Source organism: Calypte anna, chromosome 10 (genome assembly GCF_003957555.1).
Source record: "Calypte anna isolate BGI_N300 chromosome 10, bCalAnn1_v1.p, whole genome shotgun sequence".
Taxonomy (NCBI): Eukaryota; Metazoa; Chordata; class Aves; order Apodiformes; family Trochilidae; genus Calypte; species Calypte anna.
This window is the reverse complement of record NC_044256.1, coordinates 13269675-13295043: the sequence shown is the minus strand read 5'-3', so window position 1 is coordinate 13295043 and position 25369 is coordinate 13269675. Positions and strand designations below refer to the sequence as shown.

At 40.1% G+C, this 25369-nt stretch overlaps 1 protein-coding gene across 1 annotated transcript in view; it reads left to right on the top strand.

Annotated features, from left to right (window-relative positions):
• Positions 1–1288: 1288 nt before the first annotated feature.
• Positions 1289–25369, top strand: part of ARNT2 (aryl hydrocarbon receptor nuclear translocator 2) — a 94904-nt gene continuing 70823 nt past the window's right edge. The window contains exons 1-2 of the mRNA XM_030456892.1: positions 1289–1591; positions 24118–24229. Of these exons, the coding sequence (XP_030312752.1) occupies positions 1561–1591; positions 24118–24229 (143 nt within the window). The 5' untranslated portion in view covers positions 1289–1560. The remainder of the gene's footprint in view (positions 1592–24117; positions 24230–25369) is intronic.

The following is a 25369-nucleotide window of genomic DNA, read 5'->3' as shown; positions in this document are numbered from 1 at the left end:
AACTTTCTGCCAATTTACATCTTAATGGCTAAATTGTTTCAGGTTACTTATTCAGCAAAGCAAGGGCTGGATTTGCAACTCTTTGTTTTGAGTCCTTCCACGAACTTCTCCGCAGGGCTGTTCAGGGCAAGTGAGCACAGCCACGAGGAGGCGTTTAAAGATTAACAGCCCTGCACAGCATGCCAGGGGTGTGAAAAACCCATCAAAGTATTTTTCTTATTTTTAGTATTACATACATCCTGCACATGACTGCTGGAGTTATTACACTGGTGGCTTTCCACAAACCTTTCAGTTTGATAATTCTGGGACACTGTTTTTGGGTTTTGGTACCTTAAAGACCTACGTTATGAGAAAAATCTTTTTTTTCCTTGAAAGCCTATTTTTAGTCCTTGTGTTTGTAATGGAAAGCTTTAAAATGTGAACTGAGAGAGTTACAAAGGATCTGTTGCTCAGTTGCACTACTTGAACGTGAGCATAGTGTGAACTAAACCACTGTTTTTAGAGGGATATGATACAGTTCTTATACTCTGCCTGGCAGAGTGCAGAATGATCTGCCTCTGAATTCTTGCATATTTTTTAAAGAACTCCAAGAGTTATTACATTTTCCTTTGTAACTCCAGGAAATTAATGTTATTAACAAGGGACTAAGACGTTTCTCTACCTGAAATAGAAATCCATTTGCAGAACCAAGTTCTCCACCTTACAGACATATGGGTAGTGTTTTTGTAACATCAAGATGACACCATGGCTTCTCTTTTCCCTCAAAAAAACTCTAGTGCTCTCAGTTGACTGAGCTGACTGCCAGCCCCATGTCAGCATGTGTGTTGATCCTGGGGACCCAGAGAAATGATACTCCTGAACCCTGAGCAGAGGAAGTGTTGGAGGTGTATGGGCTCATGGGGTTTGGTCCCAGTTCCATCATCCCTGATCAGATGAGGATGTCATCGTCTGGGGACAACACAGACACTCGTAACATTGTCTAACAGCTCCCATCCTGCATCCCCTCAGCGAGGCCTTCAGTTTTGGGTAGTAGGCAGCACCTCAGCTCCTGCCCCTCAGTTTTGGGGCTGGCAGGCAGCACCTCAACCACCGAATTCCCCTCTGGACCGCGCCTGGGTCCTCATCCCCAGGGGAGTCCGCACCCCTTGAGGAGCGGCGGGCCCTGGAGCCGCCGGTTCGATCCCCGCGGAGGGCAGCTGGTTCGGTAGCGGGGCGGAGGGCACGGTCACGCTGATACTTGCGGGACGAGACGCGGGGGAGTCCCGCCCGGCCGCCGGCGGACGCGGGCCCAGCGCACATGTGCGGCCGCCCGGCACATGCTCACTGCGTGGCGCATGAGCAGAGGCGGCGCGGGGGCTATCGGACATCTTGGGCCTCCCCGCACCGAGCGGGGAGCGCGGCCGCCGGGCCCCGGGGCGGGAGCAGCTCCACCGCCCCCGCGTCTCCCGGCCCGCCCGCCCGCCCTGGCAGCGGCTGCTCTCCCCTCCCCCGCTTTCCCCGGGCTGCTCAGAGCATCCCTCCTCCCCTCTTGCATTTGTTTTAATTCTTCTCAGAGACAAGATGGCAACGCCGGCGGCGGTAAACCCTCCCGGTGAGTAGCAGCTGCTGCTGCCGTCGCCCCCTGCGCTGCAGGGTGTCCGTCTCGCCCCATGTGGCCCCGCCGCACAACACGTCCTTCCCCTCCCCGCCATAGTCACACACCCGCCCCTGGGCACGGCGCGGTCCCCCCAGCCATGAGGGCGGGCACAGCCCCCGCCGCTCTCCCCCTGCTTCCCCGGGCTCGTCCCGCGGCTCGGCGGGGGCCGCTGGCTGCGGGCCGGAGCGGGCGCGACGCCGGCGGCGGGGAGAGCCGGGCCGGCCCGGGCGGGGAACCGTCCCCCGCCCTGGGACAACGTCCAGCCGGAGAGCCGGCAGCCCTTGGCGGGTTTCTGGGGCTGCAGGAGTCCGGCTGCCTCCTCTCACTGCGGGTCGTTGCCGTTGGGTGCAGGCACTGCAGAAATAAAGAGTTTCGCATAAGCATAAACGCGGTCATAGGGCAGCGAAATGATGGCGAGGGTGTTGGGTGCCCTGCTGAGGACGGGCGGGAAGGGTGGTGATGGGCCAGAGGGTTTGGCTGCACCATGCAGACCTTTGTGTGCCCCGGGATTTGGTAGGAATAATTGTTTTTCCTGCCTTGTACGTAGGCCAGGTGCATTGGGAAGCAAAAAAGGCTTGGGAAGCATTGCTTGGAAGCAGAACAGGATGCCGAAACTGACCTCAGTGCGTGCGAGGTCTTTGCCATGTGTTTGTTTTCTTGCCAAAGGATGCAGCAAATACTTGCTGTTAACTCTACATTTATTAAAGGAAGAAATGTTCTATAAATTTCTCTTTGAGTCTTTAATGACAGAAGGCATTACCTGACATTCTGTTATGTGTCTGTGAGGTACTACATCTATTTTTTTCAGTGCGTGATGGAGTAAAATAGGTTTGGATGAAACGTATTTTAGAAATGCACTTGGATCAACTTAGTTTTGGATCAGCGAGTATCTGGCACTAAAAATAAGTGGGACAATGGATCTTGCACTGGGTTCTGTGCTAATGAAGACTCCTTATATCAGAAGTGCTGTTTTACGTGTTTTCATATGTGTTAACACATTTTGTTATGTTTTGTTGAGTTGGGTTCAGTTCTGACAATGAAGAATTTGCTTGAGTAAATGCCAGCTAATGTTTAAAGACTGTTCCTTAGATAAAATCCTGCTGTAGCTGGTCAGGTAGCTGTCATACTGAAGGTAAATATTATGATATAAAGAATTAATTTGGTTCAGTAAGTGTCAATAAAGTAAGCAGGAACAGATCTCTGCCAATCAGATTGTTTTAATATCAGAATTCTACATAATAAATGAAAATCAATATTTAATGGGAGATTATTAAATGGATAATTTTAACTTCCAGGGTATGCTATGTATGAAAATGTATGAGCACACACAGCTCGAATTGGTGAGCTGTTTTGTGGACAAAGTAGGGTCCTGATAGCATTTTTTACTTAGATTTGGTTTGCCCTTCTCTCTGCTCCTCCATAGAAGGATCATCCCTGACCACTTTGTGATCTATGCTGAAACGGCTGAATTAGAGCAGAGCTTGGCAGCCCTTTTTCACCCACCATTTCCACTTTCTCTCTTCACCTGCCTGCAGATGAAGCCACAAGAAGATGTGTTTACAGGAGGTTTGGTATGCACACACCACAGAGCAGCCTCAGAGTTGGACATCACAGTTCTCCTGTGGCCCAGGCAGTACTCACTTTGTGAGTTTAGAGCGTTATGAGATTACTGAAGAAACAAGCAAACAAAAAAAATGTGGGAAACAAGAACCAAGTGCATTGGCTGTGTGCATCTCTGTGCTGCAGTCTGACACAGCTTGGGTTGACTTGTGGTGTTGTCCTGGTGACAAGTGTCATCCTCAAACTCTTAAACATAGTTTGCTTGGTGCACTGGAAGAATGAGGAAATGTTGGTTTCCTGAAGTGTACCAATACCTGGTCCTGCCAGGCTGAGGTTACCCGGCATCGCCTCAGTCCTTGTCTGGGCAGTTGGAACAGGTCTGAGCTGAAAGACAAATTCACAGGCTGGTAATGTTCCCCCCATGTTTTCTGTGGGTGTGTTGCTGTCAGACAAACGTAGCTAAGTGTAGACAAACTCAAAATGAGGAGGTTTTTAGCTGTGAAGAGGTGAGGAGAGGAGACCTCCCATCCGTAGTGCAGTGCTGTGTCTGCTCTACCATGGACAGCAGAAGATGGAGCTGAATGGAATACCTCCACATTTATGCTGTCTTTTAAAAGTCATAATCTGTTGTTTTTGTTATGTTTTTGACTGACAAGCAGGCCAGAGAAACAATTAAAAACTGTTGTAAGAGGATTTTAATCCTGCTGTTTTCTCTCAGGGCCAGATCCTTGGCTGGATTAACATGGAAGTAGCCCTATTAGTATTGGAGATGCTGTGCTGCCTTACACCAGTTAACTTTCTGATCCATGATGTTAGGGGAGCACAATAGAGAGATTAACTTGTTAAGCATCTTTAATGATGATTAGAAATTACAATATGATTAAATTTTTATTAAGCAATTGTCTGGGGTTCTAATAACAGTTGGTAATTTAGGCAGGACATTAATTTGCAGCTACCACAACACATATATATGTGATTTTAGTCATATTCTAGATAGTGGAATGGGGACTAGTGCAGGCAGGATAGTTGGGTGTTCTGTGATTCTGGATGTGAAAGTCTTTCAGAGTGGGATCTCCCGTTACAGAACCAATCACTTACCTGCAGCATCATCTTCTGTCTCATGTCAGATGAAAATTTATCCATTTTCCCACTCATCTTTATTTAATGGAGAGTTTGGGTTATGAATGTTCATAAGAGTAGGAGCAGTTTGCAGCCTGTCCTGTCTAGAACTTATGGGTATTGCAGTATTGGGGTTGGATCCTGTCTGGGAGGGCTCCTCTGTGGGGTTCCTGAGCTGTTTTAGATCTAAACTGACAGTTCTTTTTGCTGAAGATGTTTTCCCACTGCTGCAACTAGACGTCACACTGACAAAACTGGGGGGCTGTTCTTTCTTTCTCTTCCCATATACTTGACCTTGGGAATGGAATCTGGTTAGAAGTACTTTGTTAATTTGTCGTAATCTGGATGACTAACTGAACTGTGAAACACAATGCAGGTGTGTGGGAAGCTCATCTGCATTGGCACAAAGCATCAGAATTAATTTGTTTCCTCCTGAAATAAGATTGGCATATTAAATGGGATTTAGGAACAAAAAAAATGTGGAGGTGTAACAAGCATTTCATAAATTACTGCTTGCAGCAAAGTAACTTTATTGACATGTCTGTTTTAAATGTGTGTATTTTTTGGAAGGCCAGCTTGTCCATAACTATTGATACTTTCTGGTCAAATTTGGCTTAACTTGTGGTGCAGTCAGTGATGTGGTGGTTCTTGTATTAGCCTAGTTGAGATGGAAACATCAATCTCTTAATAAATTCAGCATTTTCTTTTACTGAGACATTACTTGGTATTTGGTGATGAGTTCAAATCTGGCTCAGTCTGAGGGCTGGTCCCAGAGTAGCCATGATTAGGTGATGCCAAATGAATCGGTTACATCCTCCCAGTTCTTCCTGGTGTGGTATCCCTACAGAGCAAGGCCATCGTGGATGGTACCCACAGGTGTATTGCCAAACGCCACAAACTCAAAACTCAGAAGAAAACATGTTTAGAAGCATGAAATGAAAACATTTCAAGAGTTTATCTAGAGTTGCACAAGAGGGCAGGTCCTTTGGGTGCCTTTTTTTGCCACATTTTAAGATTTTGTGAATCCTTGGGTTTATATGTCTTATATTTAATTGAAAAACAAAAAGTCACTGAGTTGTTCATAAAATTACTAAATCTCGTCTAAGGATTTATCTGTAAGCAGAGAGCCCAAAGTCTATGTAAATGCCCTGCAGAAGGGCATCTGCTAGAGGAGATACGCTGAGACAGGGAAAGGTGGGACCATAGGAGAAAGGAATTGCTGTGGCTTATGACATTACTATTCCAACCACAGTGGCTGATGGGGGATGCTGTTAGCCTATGTTTAATTCAAGATATCAAAAAGAATTGCAGTTGAAACCTGGAGCTGCTAAATAAGCCCTTTTATTTTCAGTTTTTAATGTGCTAACAGCAATTTTTTATGTCATATCAATGAAACTTCTAACTCAGCCCTGCATCTGGGCTCTTCTTGTTGGGTTCTGGCGGCTGGTTTTGTCTGCATGTGCTTGTTTGACCTGGGAGCTGAGTGGAGGGAACCTCCAGTTGGACCTGAGAACTAGATCTCCTGTTAGCCAGCGTTGGGTTTGTACTCAAGTTAATGAGATACTCATTAACTGAAGTGCTGAAGACATTTTCTTTAAGTTGCTCATTCCATGTTCCCCAAAGGATCTGGCTTTCTGAAGCTGACAATCTGGCCATTCTTTTCTTAGCTTTCATACAGCTTCAAAATTAATGGTTAGAAAAAATAATCTATTGCAGTGTTTTAGATTTCAAAATTGTCTGTTCAACTCAGAACCCAAAAGTTGTTGCATTTGATTGATACAGTACTAATAGCTTTGGCCTTCATTACAATATTGACCATCCAGTAAACTCCAAAACCAAATTAACAGCATCCTGGGGAGTAAATGGAGTGATGTTTGTTGTAATGGTTTCAGATGTTTCAGGGGTGCAAAAAAATAGTCTTCTTTCTAAGATTATCTTAGAAAATGGTGCAACAAAGGTCTCAAAAATGGGATGTTCATTAGCTTATGGGAAGCTTTTAGCTTTTTCTTCTATTTTCATATCCATCTTACTGCAGAATTTCAGTCAAACTATGGTAGGAGGTGATAAAGCACCTTGTATTGTTCTGTGATAATATTTTGTCCTTCAGGACTGTGTGCCCAACAGTAATTTGCATTGAAGCAATGTAATTTTAAAATATTTCTAATGTATTGGGTGTTCAAAAGTTTTTCTTTGAGAGTGTCTCTTCTACCACAGAATATTTTGGTTTTAATTTGCTTGTGGTTAGTTCCAAGTATTTTTTCAAATAGAATAATGTTTTCCCATGCCTCAATAAAAATGCAAAACAAAACAGATATTGCTGGTTTCTGTAATACCAGATGGCTTTGCTGATTTTTCTTCCCAGTAAGAAAAATTGCTATAGAGATTAGGTAGCAAAGGAAAAAAAAATAGCCTTTTCAAAACAGTCAAGGCAAAATAACACTGTTGATGTAGTGATTATTGTTATTAAGAGGACAAAAATAGGGCTGTCATTATGAAGATGTATTCAGAGATTATGCTTAAATGGCTTGTAAAGATCAAATATGAGTGTCATTTAGGGTAATTTTTGAGGGCTTACTGCTTCATAACTGACAAGTAAGAATGGATAATGTCTTAATTCAGTGCTACCTGCAGAAAGTACAAAGTTATTAAAATTCTCGATAGAAAAGGGAAAGACATCTTGAATTTAAGACATGGGAAGTTAGATCTCAGGTCTTGCAGATCTCTGGCAGATTTTCCAGTCAGAAAGACTGGACTGTTTTTGGGTGTCCAGCAGTATTTAGAGAGAGATGAATCACCTCTGGATGAGCTGTTCTGTCCAGACAGCACTGGGGTGTGCAGAGATGCTGCCTTGGATCCAGAAGTGTGCAGGTACCAACCCGAGCTGCATTCTTTTTTTGGCTGGAAGAGTGTGCTCAATAAATGTTATGCAGGAAGGAAATCTGCAAAGATAGAGGTGCTCCTTCACCTATTCTTTAAGGCAATTTGTGCAAAATTTAGGTTTTTCTGGATGCTACAGGCAGAAAATTTGAAATTTTGGAAACCTGGAGTTGGTGCTTGATGTCAAAACAATTGGTACAGTTTACTTCTTGCTAAGAGTATTTTCTTAGTTCAGATGTAAAGCGTTTCCTGTCACCCCTCTGTATCAATCATTCTGTCAAAGGAGGAAAAGACAATTTTAGAAGGCTGCATTTGTGCATTTTAGTTAGCTTCTGATTGTAATCCAAATAAGGTAGATGCACGTTGGTAGCATGAAAAAAAAACCTTCACAAAATTATTAATCATCTTCTATTATTTAAAATAAAAATTAAAACAAAAATCCAAAGGAAAATTAATTTATTGAATAAGCCCACGTGGACCAAATACCCACTTTTTGGCTACTTCTGAAGAAACTACTTGGTCACAAAACAATACAGGATTTCATTGAAATCTGGCCTTTTAAGTCCTTAAGTTTCATGGTTTGAAATGATAGTGCCAAAGATAGAATGGCTTTTCTTTAACAAGCACTGATTCAAACTTTATTTTGGATAGTCAAAATTTCAAATGGATCTGAGTTTTGTTATTTACATGGATTACTGGCTGTAGTCATGCAATGAGTAATGAATTAAAAGCTGTTTTCAAGATAAATGTAATTTCCTTTTTTGTACCCAAAGCACGCCAGTGTTCCTTGAGCAAAGCCATCTGCACAGGGAGTAAGAGAAATCCTTTGTTTTGGATACTCTATATATTGATGAATATTTCTAAACTTTCTGCTTCCTATTTTTTTTCTTTCTTTCTTTGTTTCAGCTTTTATTTCGATCTTGTCTGTCTTGGGTATCTCTACCTTTCTTTCAACTCTTGTAACTAATGTGTTTTAACTGTGATGCTATGCTGAGCCATGTAGTGACTTCTCAGTTACTGTTGTTTAAATGTAAATGAATCCTGGCATTGTACCAGTCCTTCTCCTGAGTCTTTTAACATCTTATAAATTCAGACTCCATTCTATAGGTGCCATGTGAAGTCCCCCTTTAAGACAAGTGGTGCTTTTTCTGTTACAAGTTGAAACCGTGCTGTATTCTGTGTGACCCAGCAGGTATTGTAAGGTCTGATCAGTTGGTTCAAATTAAAAGCCTCTATCTGCTCACATCTGCCCTGGGTGCATACCTGTTGTTCTTTCGTTCAAGGACAGCTCTCATAACATGAATTTCAGATGTTTAGATTTGGGACTGCTGCCTTTTTTTCTCATCTAAATGTCAATTGCATGTGACAAATAGAATAATTTAAAATAATTACAATTTTTTCTCTAATCATGTGAAAGGAATGTTGAATTGTTTAATTACTGGCTTTGCTAGCATGCAGATGGGAAGGCTTTTCAGGTAAGTTGCTGGTACAAAATGCCTGAAATGGTTAGTAATTAACAACTGGCTCTTTGGTATGTTAATTACACAGCCATTTGTCCTGGTGCCTGTCCTTGTTTAAATGTTCAGTTACACTGAGATGAAGCATTCACTTCCTGGCAAACACTGAATGTATCAGGACAGTTTGACTCTCAGATATATGAAAACATTTTATGGGAAGAGGTATGCCAGTAATTCACTGAGCTGCAAAGAACAAAAACACTGCATGTTTGTATTCTTGTCCACCTGTTTCTGAGGAATCTAGAGGCATGAGTTTGACAAATATTCTCCAGTACTTTCCCAGTAATAATCAAGAACATAATTTCATGCAAGCTGATAAATAAGTGACTTTTTACAGATAACTCTTTCTGTAAAACAAGGTAAGTGGACATCTGGATTATGTTAAATGCCCTTGCAAACCATGCATTTTTAAAACTGCATGGCCTGTAACAATGGGATGGAAAATCAAACTGAACTGGAAGTACTTTTAAAATTCAGGACAAAACTGATTATTTTGAATGCAAGGAGAATTAAAGTAAATTCTTATGAATAGGTCTCATCAGTACTCTCAGATCTTACTTAACTTATAGTTTACTTCTTTTGAGAGTGTAGATTATCTTCTTTATTTGGATGTCACTTTGCAAAGTGCATTCCCAATCTCCAGATACTCCCATGGTAAATAAAACCAGACTGGATCTGTCAAGATTCTCTTAGTTATACTGCACAGGAGCAGACTGGTTACATGGCTAACCAGCATGTCCGTTTGAGGCTAGTATTTTAATTTTTTGTCCCAAGGAAAATAGTTACTCTGCCCAACACATGATGACCCTCAACACATGACAGATGTCAATCCCTGGAATAAGGTGCTGTTTTTTTACAGTAGCTGTGGGAAGTGGATTATGGTCATAAAATTAGCTATAAAATGGCACTAGCTACTGTGTGTCACTGCCCTCTGAGTCATATTTGATCTGTTATAGACAAAAAATTTTATTGCTATTGGTACTGCAGAGCCAGTATGGTGGTTTCATATCTAACAGGCAAAGCTTGAAAGCTTGATTTTGAATCCAACTTTAAAGATTGTAACTTCTGTTAGCTAGAAAAGCTTGGTTTTGAAATGCTAAATACTTGTGTTCCCAACTGGTGAGAGGCAGCTCATTCAAAGCAGTCTGCGGAGGCTGGTCTTGTGAAAGTTTGGGAAAATAGAGGACAGTGTGATGACTACTCCTGTGAGTCATGTTTATGTCATAGTAAAATGGGACACTGACAGTTTCCTCTAATTTAGTTATTCCTTTAAAGCATCTTTAAGCAGTCGCCTGGCCTTCTACATATAGTTTTGTCACCCAGGAAATGCTCTGCACTTTCTATAATGAGCAGTGATTTGACCAGCTGTTTTTGGTAGAAAGCAAGACTGTATAATTAGATCTTCCCCTCATTTTCATGAAATTTTCAGTGGCTTTAGGAATACATTGTCAAGTTATTGGAGCTATATAGGGGTTTCAGTGTTCCTGAGATAAATGTTCCTGTACTAGTTTACTTTGCTGATGTTCTTATGTAAACCGGAATTTTTTTCTGGTTTATGTAAAAAAAGAAAAAAATGAGGAGCTTAATTTTTTGTCAGTTAGGTTTGTGGGAACAGAAATTGCATCTTAGCTCCACTGTATTTTTGCTTACCAGTGAAGGATGTAAGTATGCATTTTCATTATTGAAATTAAAGTAAGTAAATCATCACTAAGAAAAACACAGGAAGGTTTTCAAACTCTTGAGTGAGGACTGGGAAATAAGAATACTTTCTGAATGCATGGGCCAGTTTGAAAGATGGACTGAAGTCCTTGTAATTATTTGTGAGCTCCTTTCTTGTAGACATCAGACCAGAATTTCCATCAAAATAATTTGGGGGTATTCAGACCTTCACTGACTATGAAGTTCTGTTTCTCTGCAAGAGATGTTTGCCTGTGGTTCAGGAGGACCCATCCATCCATCCATCCATCCATCCATCCATCCCTCCTGGGCTGGCCAGGACCTGCTCCCTGTTGGCTTCTGGGCTGTCACCATCCATGGTGCTGAACGGGCACCAGGGCTTGTGCTGCTCCTCTGCTCCACCACAGCAAATTGAAGGCACAGAATGGGTTTGAGCTGCAGCTCTGAGTGATAGCCAGGAGCAGCTGAGGTGCTGAGGATTTCTGTTCTCCAGGTTCTCTCATCGTGGTGGTGATCTCCAGGAAAGGCAGTGCAGTGCTGGATTTAAGGATGGCTTAAATGAGCACAACAGTCTTCCTCAAATGCTGTGTTAAAACGTGCAGAACCCAAATATTTGCAGTTCCTACATAAGTCCCTAAAAAATGTGTAATATCTCTCTAGATTCTCTGCCAGAAGCTTTCTATGCCTGTGAGTTAGGGGTGGGCCAAGTGGTACTGTTTCTCTTATTAGGTAGGTGGGGCTGAGCTGGAGTCTAAGAGCTGAAAATTAGGGAGCACACATGATAGATGAGACTTGTGCTGCATGTAACCCCTATCCAAAAATATCACAGATATTTTAGAAAAAAAGAATAAAATTTCCATAATGGATACTTACACAATAAGACAGCAATTGAGAATTTTCTTTCTCTGTTCTTGCTGGGAGTTGTGAAGTACTGAGGTTTATACAAGTCTTTGGGGCTCCTTGTAGTTTATTACAAGCTTGAGACTTGATTCTTGAATGATTACAGTGGCTGCTTTTTTTTCTTCTAAATTAAAGTCATGGTTTCTGTACTTGCTGTACTCTGTGATGTCTTCCTGATACTATAAAAGAACCTGTGCCTTTCTGAGATGTAGTAGTCTTCTGGTTAAACATAACTTTATTCCCTTTCAGTCTTCAAACAAGCTAACGTCATCCAGGTTGTTTCCTGACTCAAGGCTTAATCTTATTTATCTTAATAAATAAATCTTAATCTATGATCCTATAATTCTATTGATTTATTTTTTTTTAATGACATCCTTTTCCTGCTCCTTAAGCCCCTTGGTTTTGAATTTTAAATGGGACTGAGGCTTATAGTAATTTTTAACATTTTAGTGAGCTCTGGAAATCTGAATATGTTTTACTCTCCAAATTTTTTTTCCTTTTGTTAGTTGTGTTTCTCCTTCCAGGTTCCATGTGTGCTTTAAACAAAGAGGCCATGCTAATATGCAAGCAATGTTTGAGGTTAGGCAGCTGTAGGACAGGGCTGCAAAACAAAATCTTAATGGTGTGGTTCAACAGCACAATTGAAAAATGGGTGGTTTTACTTGTTGGCATTTTGGTTGAGTAGAATCGTTTGGCGCTGTGTGAGTGGGTGGAAGGAACACTAACATGAAGTTCATGCTGAATTATGCTTTGCTTGAGGAAAACTATTCATTAATCTCATGGCTGGCACATGCCTTTTTATTCCTTCTCTAAAGTAGTATCTGACTACTTTGATGAAAAGGTTAATATGACATTAAGGAATTGGTGCTGTCTCATCTACTGATGATGTGCAAAAGCCTTTCTGCCCTTGGCAGAACTGAATAAGACATGGGCAGCATGCCAGTCCTCACTTTGCTCTAGGAAGGGCATACGTGTATTAAGCAAGTCAGGGTACCCAGAGTCAGGGCTCCATCTCTTTGGGAGTGATGTGTGGAGATGAATAACCTTGTCTCCAAGTTCAGGTCCAGACCTCATTGTGTCTGCACCTAAACTCCTTTGTTGGTACTGGATTTTCAAGATGGCCTTAAGGACAAAATGTTCTTTTCTTCATTGCTAAATTTAAAATGACTGTGGTAGTTATGAGTAAGAACTTCAGAGACCAATAAATTCTCACTGTGCAGAAAAATTCTTGGCTATTACAAGCTGCCTGCATTTTTATTGCTGGCTGGATATCTCCGAGAACTGACCAGGAAAAGAAGACAGTCATAGAATCATAGAATTGGCTGGGTTGGAAGGGACCTCAGAGATCATCAAGTCCAACCCTTTTACCACCGTTGCGGTTGCTAGACCATGGCACTGAGTGCCACATCCAGGCTCTTTTTAAATATCCCCTGGGACAGAGAATCCACTACTTCCCTGGGCAGCCCATTCCAATGCCTGATCACAGTCTCCGTAAAGAAATTCTTTCTAATATCTAACCTAAACTTCCCCTGGCACAACTTCAGACCATGCCCTCTTGTCTTGTTGAAAGTCGTTTGGCAAAAAAGTCTTGTGGTACAGGCACTGGACAGGGTTCAAATTTACTACACACTCTCTACTTAACCTCTGACAAGTAATATCCCCATGCCACAGTTAAGTCATTTGAATTTTGTTTCCATTTCTCTTCCCTTAAATTTGCATGTCCTGTTTATAAGACTGTGTATTCAGGGATGATTTTCTTCATGTGAATCTGTTACAAAATGACATATCTGTAGGAGACTATGGAGTGCCTATTCTGGAGCAGGCAGTGAATTATTTCTTTTAATTATGATGTACTAATTGGTAGTGTTTTAATAACAGACTTTCATTGCAACCACATTTATGTTGGATTAGCAAAGATTTTTTTCTCCCTTTAGAAAGGAAGAAGCTAAAAAAACAGAATATACAGCTTCTTTGTCCTTGGAAACAGCAGATACTATTTATTGCAGGCACATGATTAACCATTAACCTGTATTTTCTTTATACAATATGTATGATGTTGGGATAATGTGGTTTTTAAGGGACTTGGCAAAATACATATATGAGCATATATTTCAGTGCTGAATTATCAACAATCCACATAGCTTTTGCAGTCTTAATATGGGCTTTACAGCTTCTTTCTTGCTTGACTTATGATTGCTTTTGTGACTTAATTCTCCTTTGAAAACACATTAGTTGGGTCTCAGCCATTTACAGCTTGAATTAAGACTGAGACCAAAATATTAATTGTTTCATATACAAAAGAAACCATCAGTTGAACTATATGAAAAATACAGTTTCACAGACTGAAAATCATGAGATACTTTTCAAATGTTTGTTGTGTGTTTGAGAGTTTAATTTAAAAAGTAGGAAAATTAATTGCATGGGAGTAGCTGGTTAGTACATGAACTTGAACTACTCTCTAAATTAAGTCAATGAACTGTCACTGGAAATTAAATAAATTTCCAGAAAGAAAATCATGATTCTTTCCAATGTTGAAATATAATGATAAAGTATTTGTGGTGGTTTCTTGGTAAGTGCATATTTGGCTGCCTCCAGTTGTTTGTTTTGTTGCACAGAATAATACCCTGGAGTAGCTGGATCCTGATCTTTGAGTTTGCACTTTCCTGTGCTGCTCTTCAGTGAGCAAATACCAAAGGAAAAAAACTTAGTTTGGTCAATATTTACAGACAAATACTCAGCTTGTTTTTTGACAAACATTTAGTTTGTTTTAGTGAGGGTTTTTTCAGTATCATTTTGCATTTTGGTATTTGATGTATCCACAGAATTGTCTGTATACTTTTGGGAACAAGTGCCTTGTAAAGGATTTTGAATCGTGTTTGATATGAATATAGGGACATGGAAAGACAATATTTTGTTGTTTTATGTTTTCATTTGTTTAGTGACTCACTGGTAGAACATCCAGTGAATACTTATATTTTGTAATTCTGAAAAAGCAGTAAGAGCATGGCCATTACAGCTCATCAGTTTTTGAAAGCCTGGCAGAACTTACCTGAGAAGATAATTTTCTCTTTTATTTTAAAACTTTAAAATAAACTTCAAAAGTTTTAAAAAGCAAAGAATGAGATTCAGTACTATAAAAGCTCTTTGAGAAGTAGCTCTGTGAATTTCTTATGCAGAAAAAAGTGGTTTGGGTGTGTAGTAAACCTAAAGTAACAGTAAGGAATCTTCTGCAGCAAAGCATAGCAGCGTTTTGTCTTTACTGTATGCCTGTGAAGGTTTCCCCTATTTCTTAATGTGGTGTTCTATTTGGAGCATTTGTGGGTATGAAAAATTCTAGAAAGTAATGCAAAAAATGCAAATGCAACTACCTTTGAACTTCCAAAAGCCTGTGGGCTTTAATTAATTTTTTTTGTTATTTCCAGACATGAAAGATATAATATGTGAAACGACCTGAAAGGCACAATGTTCTAAGCAGTGTAATTAATGATCCTGGGGCAGTGAAGGATAGAAAAATCATTAAGAACTTTATTTATTACATTTTTTTTTTCTTGCAGAAAAACTCAGTTCTTGAGAAGCTCATCTTCAAAGATATGGGGAGCTGCTAATATGGGTTGATATGTCAGACCACTTAAGACTTCAGAAGATGTTCTGAAGGTTTTCCTCTGCCAGAGGTTAAGCTGAACCATCCAGATTTCTGATAAGTGGCAGCTGAATGTTGGGGGTAGGATGGTGTCCTCTTTTCAGGGAACTTTTCTAGGTCCACTTCAATTTGAATCTGGAATTTTCTTATCCACAGCCCTTTTCCATGGTATGGAGGCTGGACTGTAGTGCTTGATAAAATGGTCCCAGAGTTTGGGGAAATAATGGTTTGGAGTAATGGGTTACACCAACAGTCTGTTCATATGCACATCTCATTCGAGTCATATGAAGTTTTTGATCCTGTTCACTGCAATGGGAAAGTGAAGTTGGCTGTTTTCTCCCATCTCTAGAGAAAAAAAATAAAAGAAATGTTAATCAGAAAATCGCCTTTGATTTTCTGGAGGTTTAGTAAGGGATAAAATGAACTGAATATTTAATATGGAGGGCTTGGGTTGTCAAGATGGAGTTAAATGTGGGGCTTATTTTCCCCTGCATTTTTTAGACACAGAATGTTGCATTAGAAATTATGAGAATAAATACTTAACCACACCCTGTTTTTAGGACGTGTTTTGCGATGCATAGTGATATTCTTTTTAGCCTGTTTCACATAAATATTCTTATTCTCAGTAATAAATTGAATGGTGGAAACACCTGAAAGGCCATTTAATTATCATAACATCAAACAAGCATCATTTGCTTGTTGATCAAGCAGAACTGAAGTCATTAGTGCTATCAATAAAATACTGTTTAATGAAAACAATAGCGTTCTGATTTCCCAGCAGTGCCCAAGGACACTGTAAATACACTAATAATTAAGTATTTGGTAATGCCAGTTGCTTTCTGAATTAAATTTGGATTAACATACCCTTTTGAGGCACACTTAAAAAACTACTTTTTAGTAAATAAAAAAGGCATTTGAAGGACATGAGTAAGTAATTGTCAATTAATCGTTTAAATTAGAGTGGCCTGAACTGTACATCTTTGCAGATGGACTTTGTTGTTACTTAGCATTCTGCAGCTGGTGAGGAGGGGATCTCTGGGTGTGGCTGCATCACAGTGGCCTCAGGTCTTTGAGGGTGACTTGGTCAGTGGCTTACAGGGCAGCTCCTGGTCCATTCCCACAGCAGTAGTGGCTGGTTTAGTCTGATGCAGTTTGACAGTCAGTAGTTCCTCAGAAATATTTGTGCAGATCTTTCGGGGTCTCCCTCACCAGCCCCCTCAAGACTTGCCTCAATAAAATGAGTACCAGAGATGTTTTCTCTCAATGAGTGACCCATGTTCTGTTGCAGTAGGCAGGGCAGGTGCAAGGTACCACTTCTGTCTCCGTCTGGCTTCATGGATTTTTGAATTTTTAAATTTAGGGTGAATTTTATAAATACTTGCACCTGTGAACTTAGTGCTAACTGCACTTGTCTGCTTCAGTTGAAATGGATTATGAGGATACCTAAGTGAAAAACAATATAAGACTGGGAATGAATTCAGTCATAAAAACATCTCTGCCCATTATTTAAGAAATACATTGTCAGAGTTCTTCCAACTTGAACCCAAATTTATAGTAATAAATATTGCCTTACACACTCCTGAGATCTGATAGCTGACTTCTCTTGTAGATAACAGAAAATTAAGTGGATTCCTAGGAAAGTCAGGCTACCACCAATCTGCATTTGATTCAGATCAGTTTTGGTCAATGTTGCAGGCAGTTTTGTTACCCACTACCTCTTTTGTTGCATATTTACAGCTATCCAGTATGAGCTTTTTAGTTGATAGGAGTTTAGGGCACTGTCACCTGGTTATGATGTAAACTCTGCAGAACAACAGTATTGATCTCAGTGGGGTTTTTCTTAGGTAAACCATTTCAACTTCTAATGGCAGTTTTGAAACATGAACAAAATAGGTTTTGCAATCAAGCACTAGGTTGAAATCTAAACCAGCTCCTGTTGCTTGAAAAAATTGCTAGACTTCTTGATAGATGGTAACAAAAGTATTATTCCAAAATGAATAATTTGAAGATGAGTGAAAAGAAATGAAGTCTCAAGATTTTCACTGTTAATATTTAATTATCATAAAACAATTGCATAGGAGTTTATAAAAGGACATTAGCTTGTAAACATTTTTGGACAATTTCTGGTAGAACAGATAAATGAAAAAAGATGAGTTTGGAGAAGGACACATAGCAATGATAGTATAAAACCAGTGATAAGTGATCTAGAGCAAGGGCATATTATGGGAAGTGCTTGATTTGATTATTAATGAAATAAGTTAATAGTGGTAACTGGCTGTTTTCCTACCTTTGTAGAAGAAGCACACTTGAGAAACGCTGCATGCCCATCTCATGATATAAACACTGCCTGTCCTGTCCCTAAATACAGATCTTCCAATCCCAGCCTGCCTTTTCCAGCACTGGCCAAAAGCAGGTGCTTGAAGGAGTATAAAATCAGAGCAAGCATGTATGATGCTTCCCCTGGGTACCTTCCCACCCTCCAGCCATGTGTGACTCAGAATAATTATTCAGAGCCAGGCATGACATCTGTATTTTCTAGCACTCAGTGGTGCTTATGGAAAAATCTTTTCCATAATTTTTCACAGGCTGTACTAAAACCTCTGTAAACTTCTAGGACCCACAACTTCCCATTGCAGGGAGCATGGGGCATCTGAAGACAATCAGAACTGATCAGGAGGGCTTGGCGAAAGTAGTAATGATTTGCAAAGGTGAAAAGATCTGACCGAACTTGGACATAACTGGAGACACAGTAAAGCTAATGGTTCAGTGTTGTGAGATTTTTTTTTATGGTCCCTTGTTTGTTTAGTTTGCATTGGAGCAAATTGAGAGCTACCCAGTTGGTTCTTTGCTTTTCTATACAGCAACAATTTTACCAAGTCCTTTTAACAAACAATTAGTGTTGATCTTCTGAGGCAGGGCCCTCTGCAGGTGTTTTGCCTATTTCACTGTTACTGTGTAGTTGTAGCTTGTCTTGCATCTTCCACTTCACATCCTGGAATTTTATTGGATGAAATACAGCAAATGTTTTGTTTTAAAAAAGGAAAAAAAAATGTCTTGTACGTGAATTTCTAATTGAATGCCAGCCAAAGCAAGCTAAATGAAACAAGCTTGTTAAATTAAGAGTTAATGAACTGAGCATGATCTGTCTCTGAGAAACTTGAAGGAAAATCATTGCACTTTATGATTTTTTTCTTTTTATTTGTTTGCCCAGGCTGGGCGTGTGTATTTTCAGTTTTTGTGAGATCATGAATGGGTTTGCTTGGGCCATTTCTGCCTAACAGAACAGCAAGTATGGGATTTGCTGGTTCTGATGGTAAGTAAGAATTAGGGAAAGTAAATCTGAATGTTACCTTCTGTTTCTTGCACACAATTTATAATCATGCGGCTACTTTTGGCAAATACAAAATGTCAGGAGGGAGGAGGAGGAGGAAGAGGAGGAAAGATCACCATTCATTTCAAATGGAAACGATGCCTAGTTTGGGGAGCCTAATTTTTTTGTAATTTCTTTGGTACTTCTGACACATCACTAAGATAAGCTAAAGTGATATCAATAAAACCAGGGCAAATCAGGGCAGAAGACAGTTAAGTGTTGTGTTTTTAATGCAAGGCTGATCCAGGTCTTTGGATATTTTTTTGTAGCTTGCTTTCTGGTGCACTTCCAGACTTTGGATGTGAGAAGTGTTTATCTTCTAATGTGTCCATCCATCATGACTGTGGTGAAGACCTAGAAGCTGTTCTGCTTGAGTTAAATCCCCCACTTGTGCAGTGAGAAATATTTATCATATTTTAGAGGCAGGCCAGGCACTTAGGTTCAAGTGACAGCCTTCAAGTTCATTCTACAGTGCACATAAAAGAGAGCCTTGCTCTCATTGTGATTTCATCCCAAGACTAGAGCCATGTTTTCAGAACAAGAGTCATTAAGGCCTCTGTTTTTAATTCTTTCCTCTTTATTTTGAATTCCAACAACCTCCTTTTCTTGAGGGGAATGGTCATAGTTTGTCAGGACTTGTCAGCAGTTGGGTGTGCTTGCTTGTTCAATGGAGTAAAAGAAATAGTTCATCTAAGCCAGGGGCTGAATAGGTAGAGGAGACATAACAAAGAATTATGAATAAGGAGTGGAGGAACAGCCAAGGAAATGTCTGGGCATATTTGGGCAGGTGAATTGGTGCCATGGTGTTTGTCAGGAAAATAGGAAGAATGGAGAAGGAACTATCCTTTCCCTTCTTCTCAGACTAACCTTAGGTAGTAATGTGTGTCTTCTGTCTGTGTTTCAAGTTGAATTTTTAGTCTATAACAATCTTTGCTGTAAGTGTAGGGGTGTGACTCCTGGTCCTCTGGATCATGCTAAAGGTTATTCTGACATTTTTCTATTGTATCTGGGTTGTTGGTCCTTCAGGCTCAGAAGGCACAGGCAGTGAGCATGAATGTGGTCTGCATCCTTTTCTTATGCCCTGATGTCTATGGAAATTGTTGTGCCTCAACCATGGGTAGATCTGGATGAATGGAATTCCCAGGCATGACTGGAATGCACAAAGTGGTTAGCTTGAAAATGAGTTAGAAATAAGAAGTATTGTCAAAGTAGCATCCTAAATAATTTAGGAGTACTTTATGAAATAAATTTTTGGGTTACAAATCATAACACTGATGTTCCTACAGCCCAGTTTTGGGTGCCATGTTTCTGCATTTCCAGTTTTGGATGCTTCAGAGGATCCTGACTTTCAGTATTAGACCTTGCAGGGATCTAGCTCACATTGTCCCTCAAGCTGAGCACTTAAAGGAGGAATTCCCCAAAAGTAGATCAAACCCCACTTTGCCAAGGTCTACTTCTAATTCTAGGTCTGCATCCCACTTTCTTTTTCACATTCCTGTGGTGTTGTTGAACTACAGGGTATGCCAAATAATGTACTGAGATTTCAGGACACCACAAATGGGTTGTGTGGATGCAACAGTGGAGTGTGGAAACCCTGTAGGAGGTTTCACCTCCTTGACTTAAAAACCTGCTCTCCCAGGCTACTGATGGGACAAATGGTAGATATCTTTTTGAATTGTTACATGACACCAACTTTGGAAGCTCCTCCAGACTTGCAACAGAAACAGCAATGGGCAAGATAATGGGATTTGACCCCTGGGCCACCAGTAAGACCACTGTGAAATGTTTTGTCGCTGTCTCTTCTGAACAGCCAGTCTGGCCCAAATGATCAGCCTAAACACATCGTCTCCTCCCTACCCTTCATGTATACTTAGCATGCACCTGTGATGCAGACGGATGAGAAAGCTCTGATTTTAATTTCAAAAAAGGGAGCGTTTCTCTGGTAACTGCTCACAGTATGCCCTAATTTTTCTTCCAGATTTTAGAGGACCCTCCCACCCCAAAGTACTGAGCAATTGTGGTGGTGGGGAAGTGTTTTAATTAAGCAGGATTTAAGATTATTCATAAAATCCCTCTGTATCTTAGTCACTGCTTCCAGAACCTAAATAGTTAAAGTAGAAAATGTTAGTAATTTTGCTGCAAATAAATTGATCAGTATGCAAGACGGTTGTCACTGGCTGAATCATGGTCCACAGTTAAGGTAAACAGATCTGTGATGACATTTTCTGAGCAGAATACCAATGCTGCTACATTTCTTCCCAGAGGTTTCTGACACTTCTTATATGCGGATAAAATTTCTCTCCAAGAAGCTTTTGTTCACAGGAAAGAAATAACATCTTTGTAAGAGTCTTCCTTAAAGGTGGGATTTGTTATATTTCCTGATTTATTTGCTATTGTACTGGTGTTGAGAGCATGGAAAGGAATGTTTTTGCTTTTCTGCATATCCTCTGTACAGTAGATCTTTCTGATGTGCAATCTATTTAAAGTAGCTGGCAATGGAATGCAAGTAAAACACTATTAACAGAGTTAACAGGAACAATGAAAATGTTTTATTTTTTCATATTCTCAGAGAGTGAGCTCGGTTTTATGATCTCCATAGTTAATATGGAAACACTGACAGGATGTAGAGCTAGATTTTAGCATAGATGTTTCTGTGAAATATTCTGGGCTACATGATGGCTTCATTTTGTCATTGGCATATTCTAAAGTAAGAGATATGATTTTGTTTATTCTTAAATGTCTCTGTGCTAGGCAGAAAATCCCTTTTGCAACTCACTGCACTCTAAACCTTCTTGCTGAGACAAATCTAACTCCATGTAACTTCAGGGTATGGAAAAATACAGTTTCCAAAGAAGATTTTGAAATCTGTTTTCTTAGAATGTTTAAAATCTGTGTAGGATGCTGTTCACTGGAGAGGTCACATTTGTAATTCTGTTTTTAGCCCTCAATTCACATTTACTTGGAGGTGATTGACATCTCAGTCTTTCTGTGGATTAGTGGCTGGAAATCTGTCACATTTGTATTGATAGAAGTAGAATCTCGTTCGTTTGATCAGATGCTGGTGTCTGACTTTAATCCCTTTTATTACAGTAGACACTGAAGGATGAAAGAGCCCTGTGGAGAGCATGCTTAGTGGTACCTGACATGTAATAGCAAATCTAGAACTGGTTGTTAAAGTGAATGTTGGGGATTCAAAGTCCATTGAAGTTGGTGAAAGCATTTTTTCAGTAGGCATCAGATTTAAACCTGGCCCTCTCCATGCCTGGCCTGTGTATGTGAGAGGAGCATCACCCAGGATGCCCAAATGGCTGAAAATATTGTGGTTAATAAGGCCTTTCGTAAGGTGGACTTGGGAAGTCTTGTCATGTGCAGCATCTGGCTGTATTTCAGAGCTTCACAACAAGATGTGCAGCTGTGATTTCTGCAGAGGGCTGGAGCAGGAAGCTGTAGCTCTGGAGCTGTGTGATGCAGGCTGTGAAGACCTTTGAATCTCTGTGGAGATTCTTGAATAATGTCAGGTCTTCTGATTTGCAAGTCCTGAAGCTTTCCTCCCTCTTAGTTGAGTTTTCATGTGGATTAATGTGTGGGGATCCCCTGATTCTTTTTCCCCTTGTGCATGTATCTTGGAAATGAAAATTTTTGAAGACATCATTGTAGAGTGGTCAGCTCAATGAGCTTGACTTTATTCTCCCAGGACTGTGAAGACATATTTGAAGGCTATTTTTTGTTAGAAGTTACTTGCTTCATTGAGATATTTTTAGTGTGTTGTTCTAGAGATTCAGTGTCCCCATGCAGTAAATTTTCAGCTGATCAAAACTAGCTGTCTAGTCCTCCCTGAGTTGTCAGTTGAGAGAGCAAGGGACCTAGAGAAAGAGGTTTACTCAGCCTATTTTGGATGCACCTCTAAGCATGGGATGCATAGCACTGCAGTGGTGGTGCCCTGCTTCCCTTGAAGTGATCTATAAAGCTACCTTAAGTAATTACCTTTGGCTTTAATATAGGTTAAGCCAACTCTTGGTCTGCTTTTTAATTATTTTTTTTAATATTGAGGAAAATGAGGTTACAAGAATTTCTTATCACAATTAAAGATAGGGTTTTTTTTTACTCTCAGAGTCGATCTGAAGTTGTTTTACATTTACTACTCTAAAAAAATTGCTCTCCTTGATGATCTTCACTGAAATGTGTTTCTGAATGACAGGGACACTTTGCAGCTAGATTTATTATGTTTATTTACCATCTGCTTTAATAATAATAAATGAGGGAACAGAATATTTCAAAATGACCTTTGGTTCTATCCGTGAAATGTGAGTTTTAATGTTCCAAGTGAATTATTTGCATTAGACCAGTAAGGGTACTTATTCTGGACATAGTGATTTAACAGTGGCTTGGATGCTCATGCTTTTATTTTTATTGAAATATACTAATATACATTAATGTAGCATTTCCACATAGCAGCAGATTTAAACACAGTGGGACTCTGCATGGTGTGCGGTTACAGGCAGAGGTTTCGTTGTTTTTCCTTGCACACTTTTTTGGAAAACATTGGATGAATACTGTTGCTTTTTGTTAGAGAAGGAGGTAATAAAAGTAAATGTACTAGAAGAAATATGTTAAATCAGTGAGGAGATAAAATGTTGTTGTTTGAAATGCATAATGTTGCATGATGGATTTATATAAAGCATGGCAGAGACAAAGTACTCCCCAGAGATAAAGAACATGGATTCCTGTTTCCATAACTGAAGTTCTTTTGTTACAATAAATAAATGAATAAATTCCCCAACTGCTGGGAAAACTAGCTAGATTTTTTAAACAGGTTTGCTTTCCATTGGTAAATATGTAGTTATCTGTAGCTCCCCGTATTCAGCCAAGTCTGGGGAAAAAAAAAAGAGTTGGAAGCAGGATGCTGTGACTGTAGATTTTACCTCCAGAGTGGGCAAAATATTTGTGCATTTAAAGAGTTGTAATTGCTTACATAGCTTGCAAGAGTTTCACAGAGGCAAAGTTTGCTTAACCCGTGGGATAAAAGGGTATAAATATTCCACTTTTCTTTTTTGAAGTGTAGCAAACTGTTACAAATAGGGTGTAAAAATCAGTGCCATTAGTGGCCTGAAAACAGTTGTGTAAGGTGGGATCTGGCTGTTCCTCAGATCCAAGATTTGTGGTTTGATGAGTGCATTAACCTGTGGCTGTCCCCAGAGCACTGGCAGAGGTGAGGATAGGTGTGGATTTTCAGGCTCCGTTCTTCTCTGCAGGGCACCGTGCAGTCAGACAGGAAGCCTTGTGTTAAGTTCACTCTGGTCCTTTGAATACCACTGGAGTATAAATAATAAAAAACAGTCTGACCTGGTAATTCATCTCTGCTCTAAACTTGACCTCGCTGGCAAGCTGTGGAATTTTTCAAGGTTTCTATTTCTTGGTACCCTGGTACCATGATCCACAGCTTCATTCGTCCTGGGAATTCAGCTCTGCATTTCTCTACAGAGCACTTTAGCTATTGTAAAAGTTGTTTGCCTTGATCTAACAGCTCCTCTGGGAGGTAAAGTTAGAACCATTAGGTAAATTGAAATACAGGTGTACCTACTTGCTATTCTTTCTGTCTCCTGAGGTATTGGTAATGGCCATTGGCAGAACTGGGCTTTTAAGGGAGAATCTGCTGTCTTTGATAGGAGAGCTTTACTTTCCCTTAGAAATAAAACAGGAAAGCTTTGGCTGTTTATTTTTGAAAGGACCTATCTCTAATGTAATCACAGGTTTCTCCTTGAAGGTAATAGATTAAAGGATATTCTTTCCCCCCTCCTCTTTCCTTACCTCTGTGTTACAGAAATGGCATCAGATATTCCTGGCTCAGTGGCCTTGCCAGTGGCTCCAATGGCAAGTGGACAAGTGAGAATGGCAGGATCCATGCCTTCAAGAGGAGGAAAACGTCGCTCTGGGTAAGGAATTTCTTTATTTTCAGATATGAAAATGGAAATGACTGGTACTGGAAAAGTGAAAATGCACCATATATGGATATGTGGAAACTGCATTATGGCAGTTTGATGTTTTGCACTGATGTTTTGTTTTTCTCTTCAGTGTATCTGTTCTTCTTGCAAGATCAAACTTGCTGATAAGTGTACTGTTTGTTGTTTTGAATACTTACAAAAAATTTCAGGTTTGGCAAAGCATCCTGAAACAGAGATTGGATCCTGTGACTCTTGTACGTGTAAGGAGTGCATGTTGCCTACGTCTGTTTAATCTCAAAAGGACTTGTCATGTGAATAAAGGTAGCAAGATGTATTCTTATTTGTACAGGCAGACTTATCTAACTTGGAATCTCTCAAAGAGAGGCCTTCTCTGTTAAAAATGCTTTCTTTATAGTCCCAGGAACAGAAACAGCCCCAGCAGTCACTGTTGAGAGATTGTGGTCTGTGATATTGTAGGTTGTGCTGGAAATGCAGCATGGTTATGGGAGAAAGGACCTGAACAATAATTATAATAATCCTCTGTGTTAGAAGAAAAGTGTAGGAAGAGGTACAGAAGGGCAGAAACCTACTCTTGCATTAACAATAAATACCCATTTTTATCAAGGGTTGTTCACAAATAACAGTATTGAGGTGATCCTTTCTCAGGTATATCACTGATCTCAGAGTGTTTGCAAAAGAATTCAGTTAATCTTATATTTAGCTCTAAATGTGACAGAGGTAGAGTTTAACAGGATCAGTAGTGTGGGTGAAATCTTCACTGACAGACACCTAAGGAGAAGACATTAGTCCTTGGGAGAGCTGTTCTGGGGATTGTTCACCAAGGTAAATTCCCCATGTTTGGTGTCTGCTCGAGTAACAGTGCTGGACTCTTATTCTTGGAATGAATAAAGATGAGAGGTGGATCTTGCCTTTAAGTTGGTGTGATGTGAACACTCAGAATGGTTGTTTCAAGGAGGTTCCTTCAGAAAGGACAGTTTGGAGGTTTCTCCCCATTGGATGTGCTGTTCAATAACTTTATATAACTTATCTGAAAAACTCCTGAAAGCTTTGATAGGTGTGTCACTTTTTTGTTTTGAAGCTGTTAAAAGAAAAACCTTTTCAAAGTGCCCT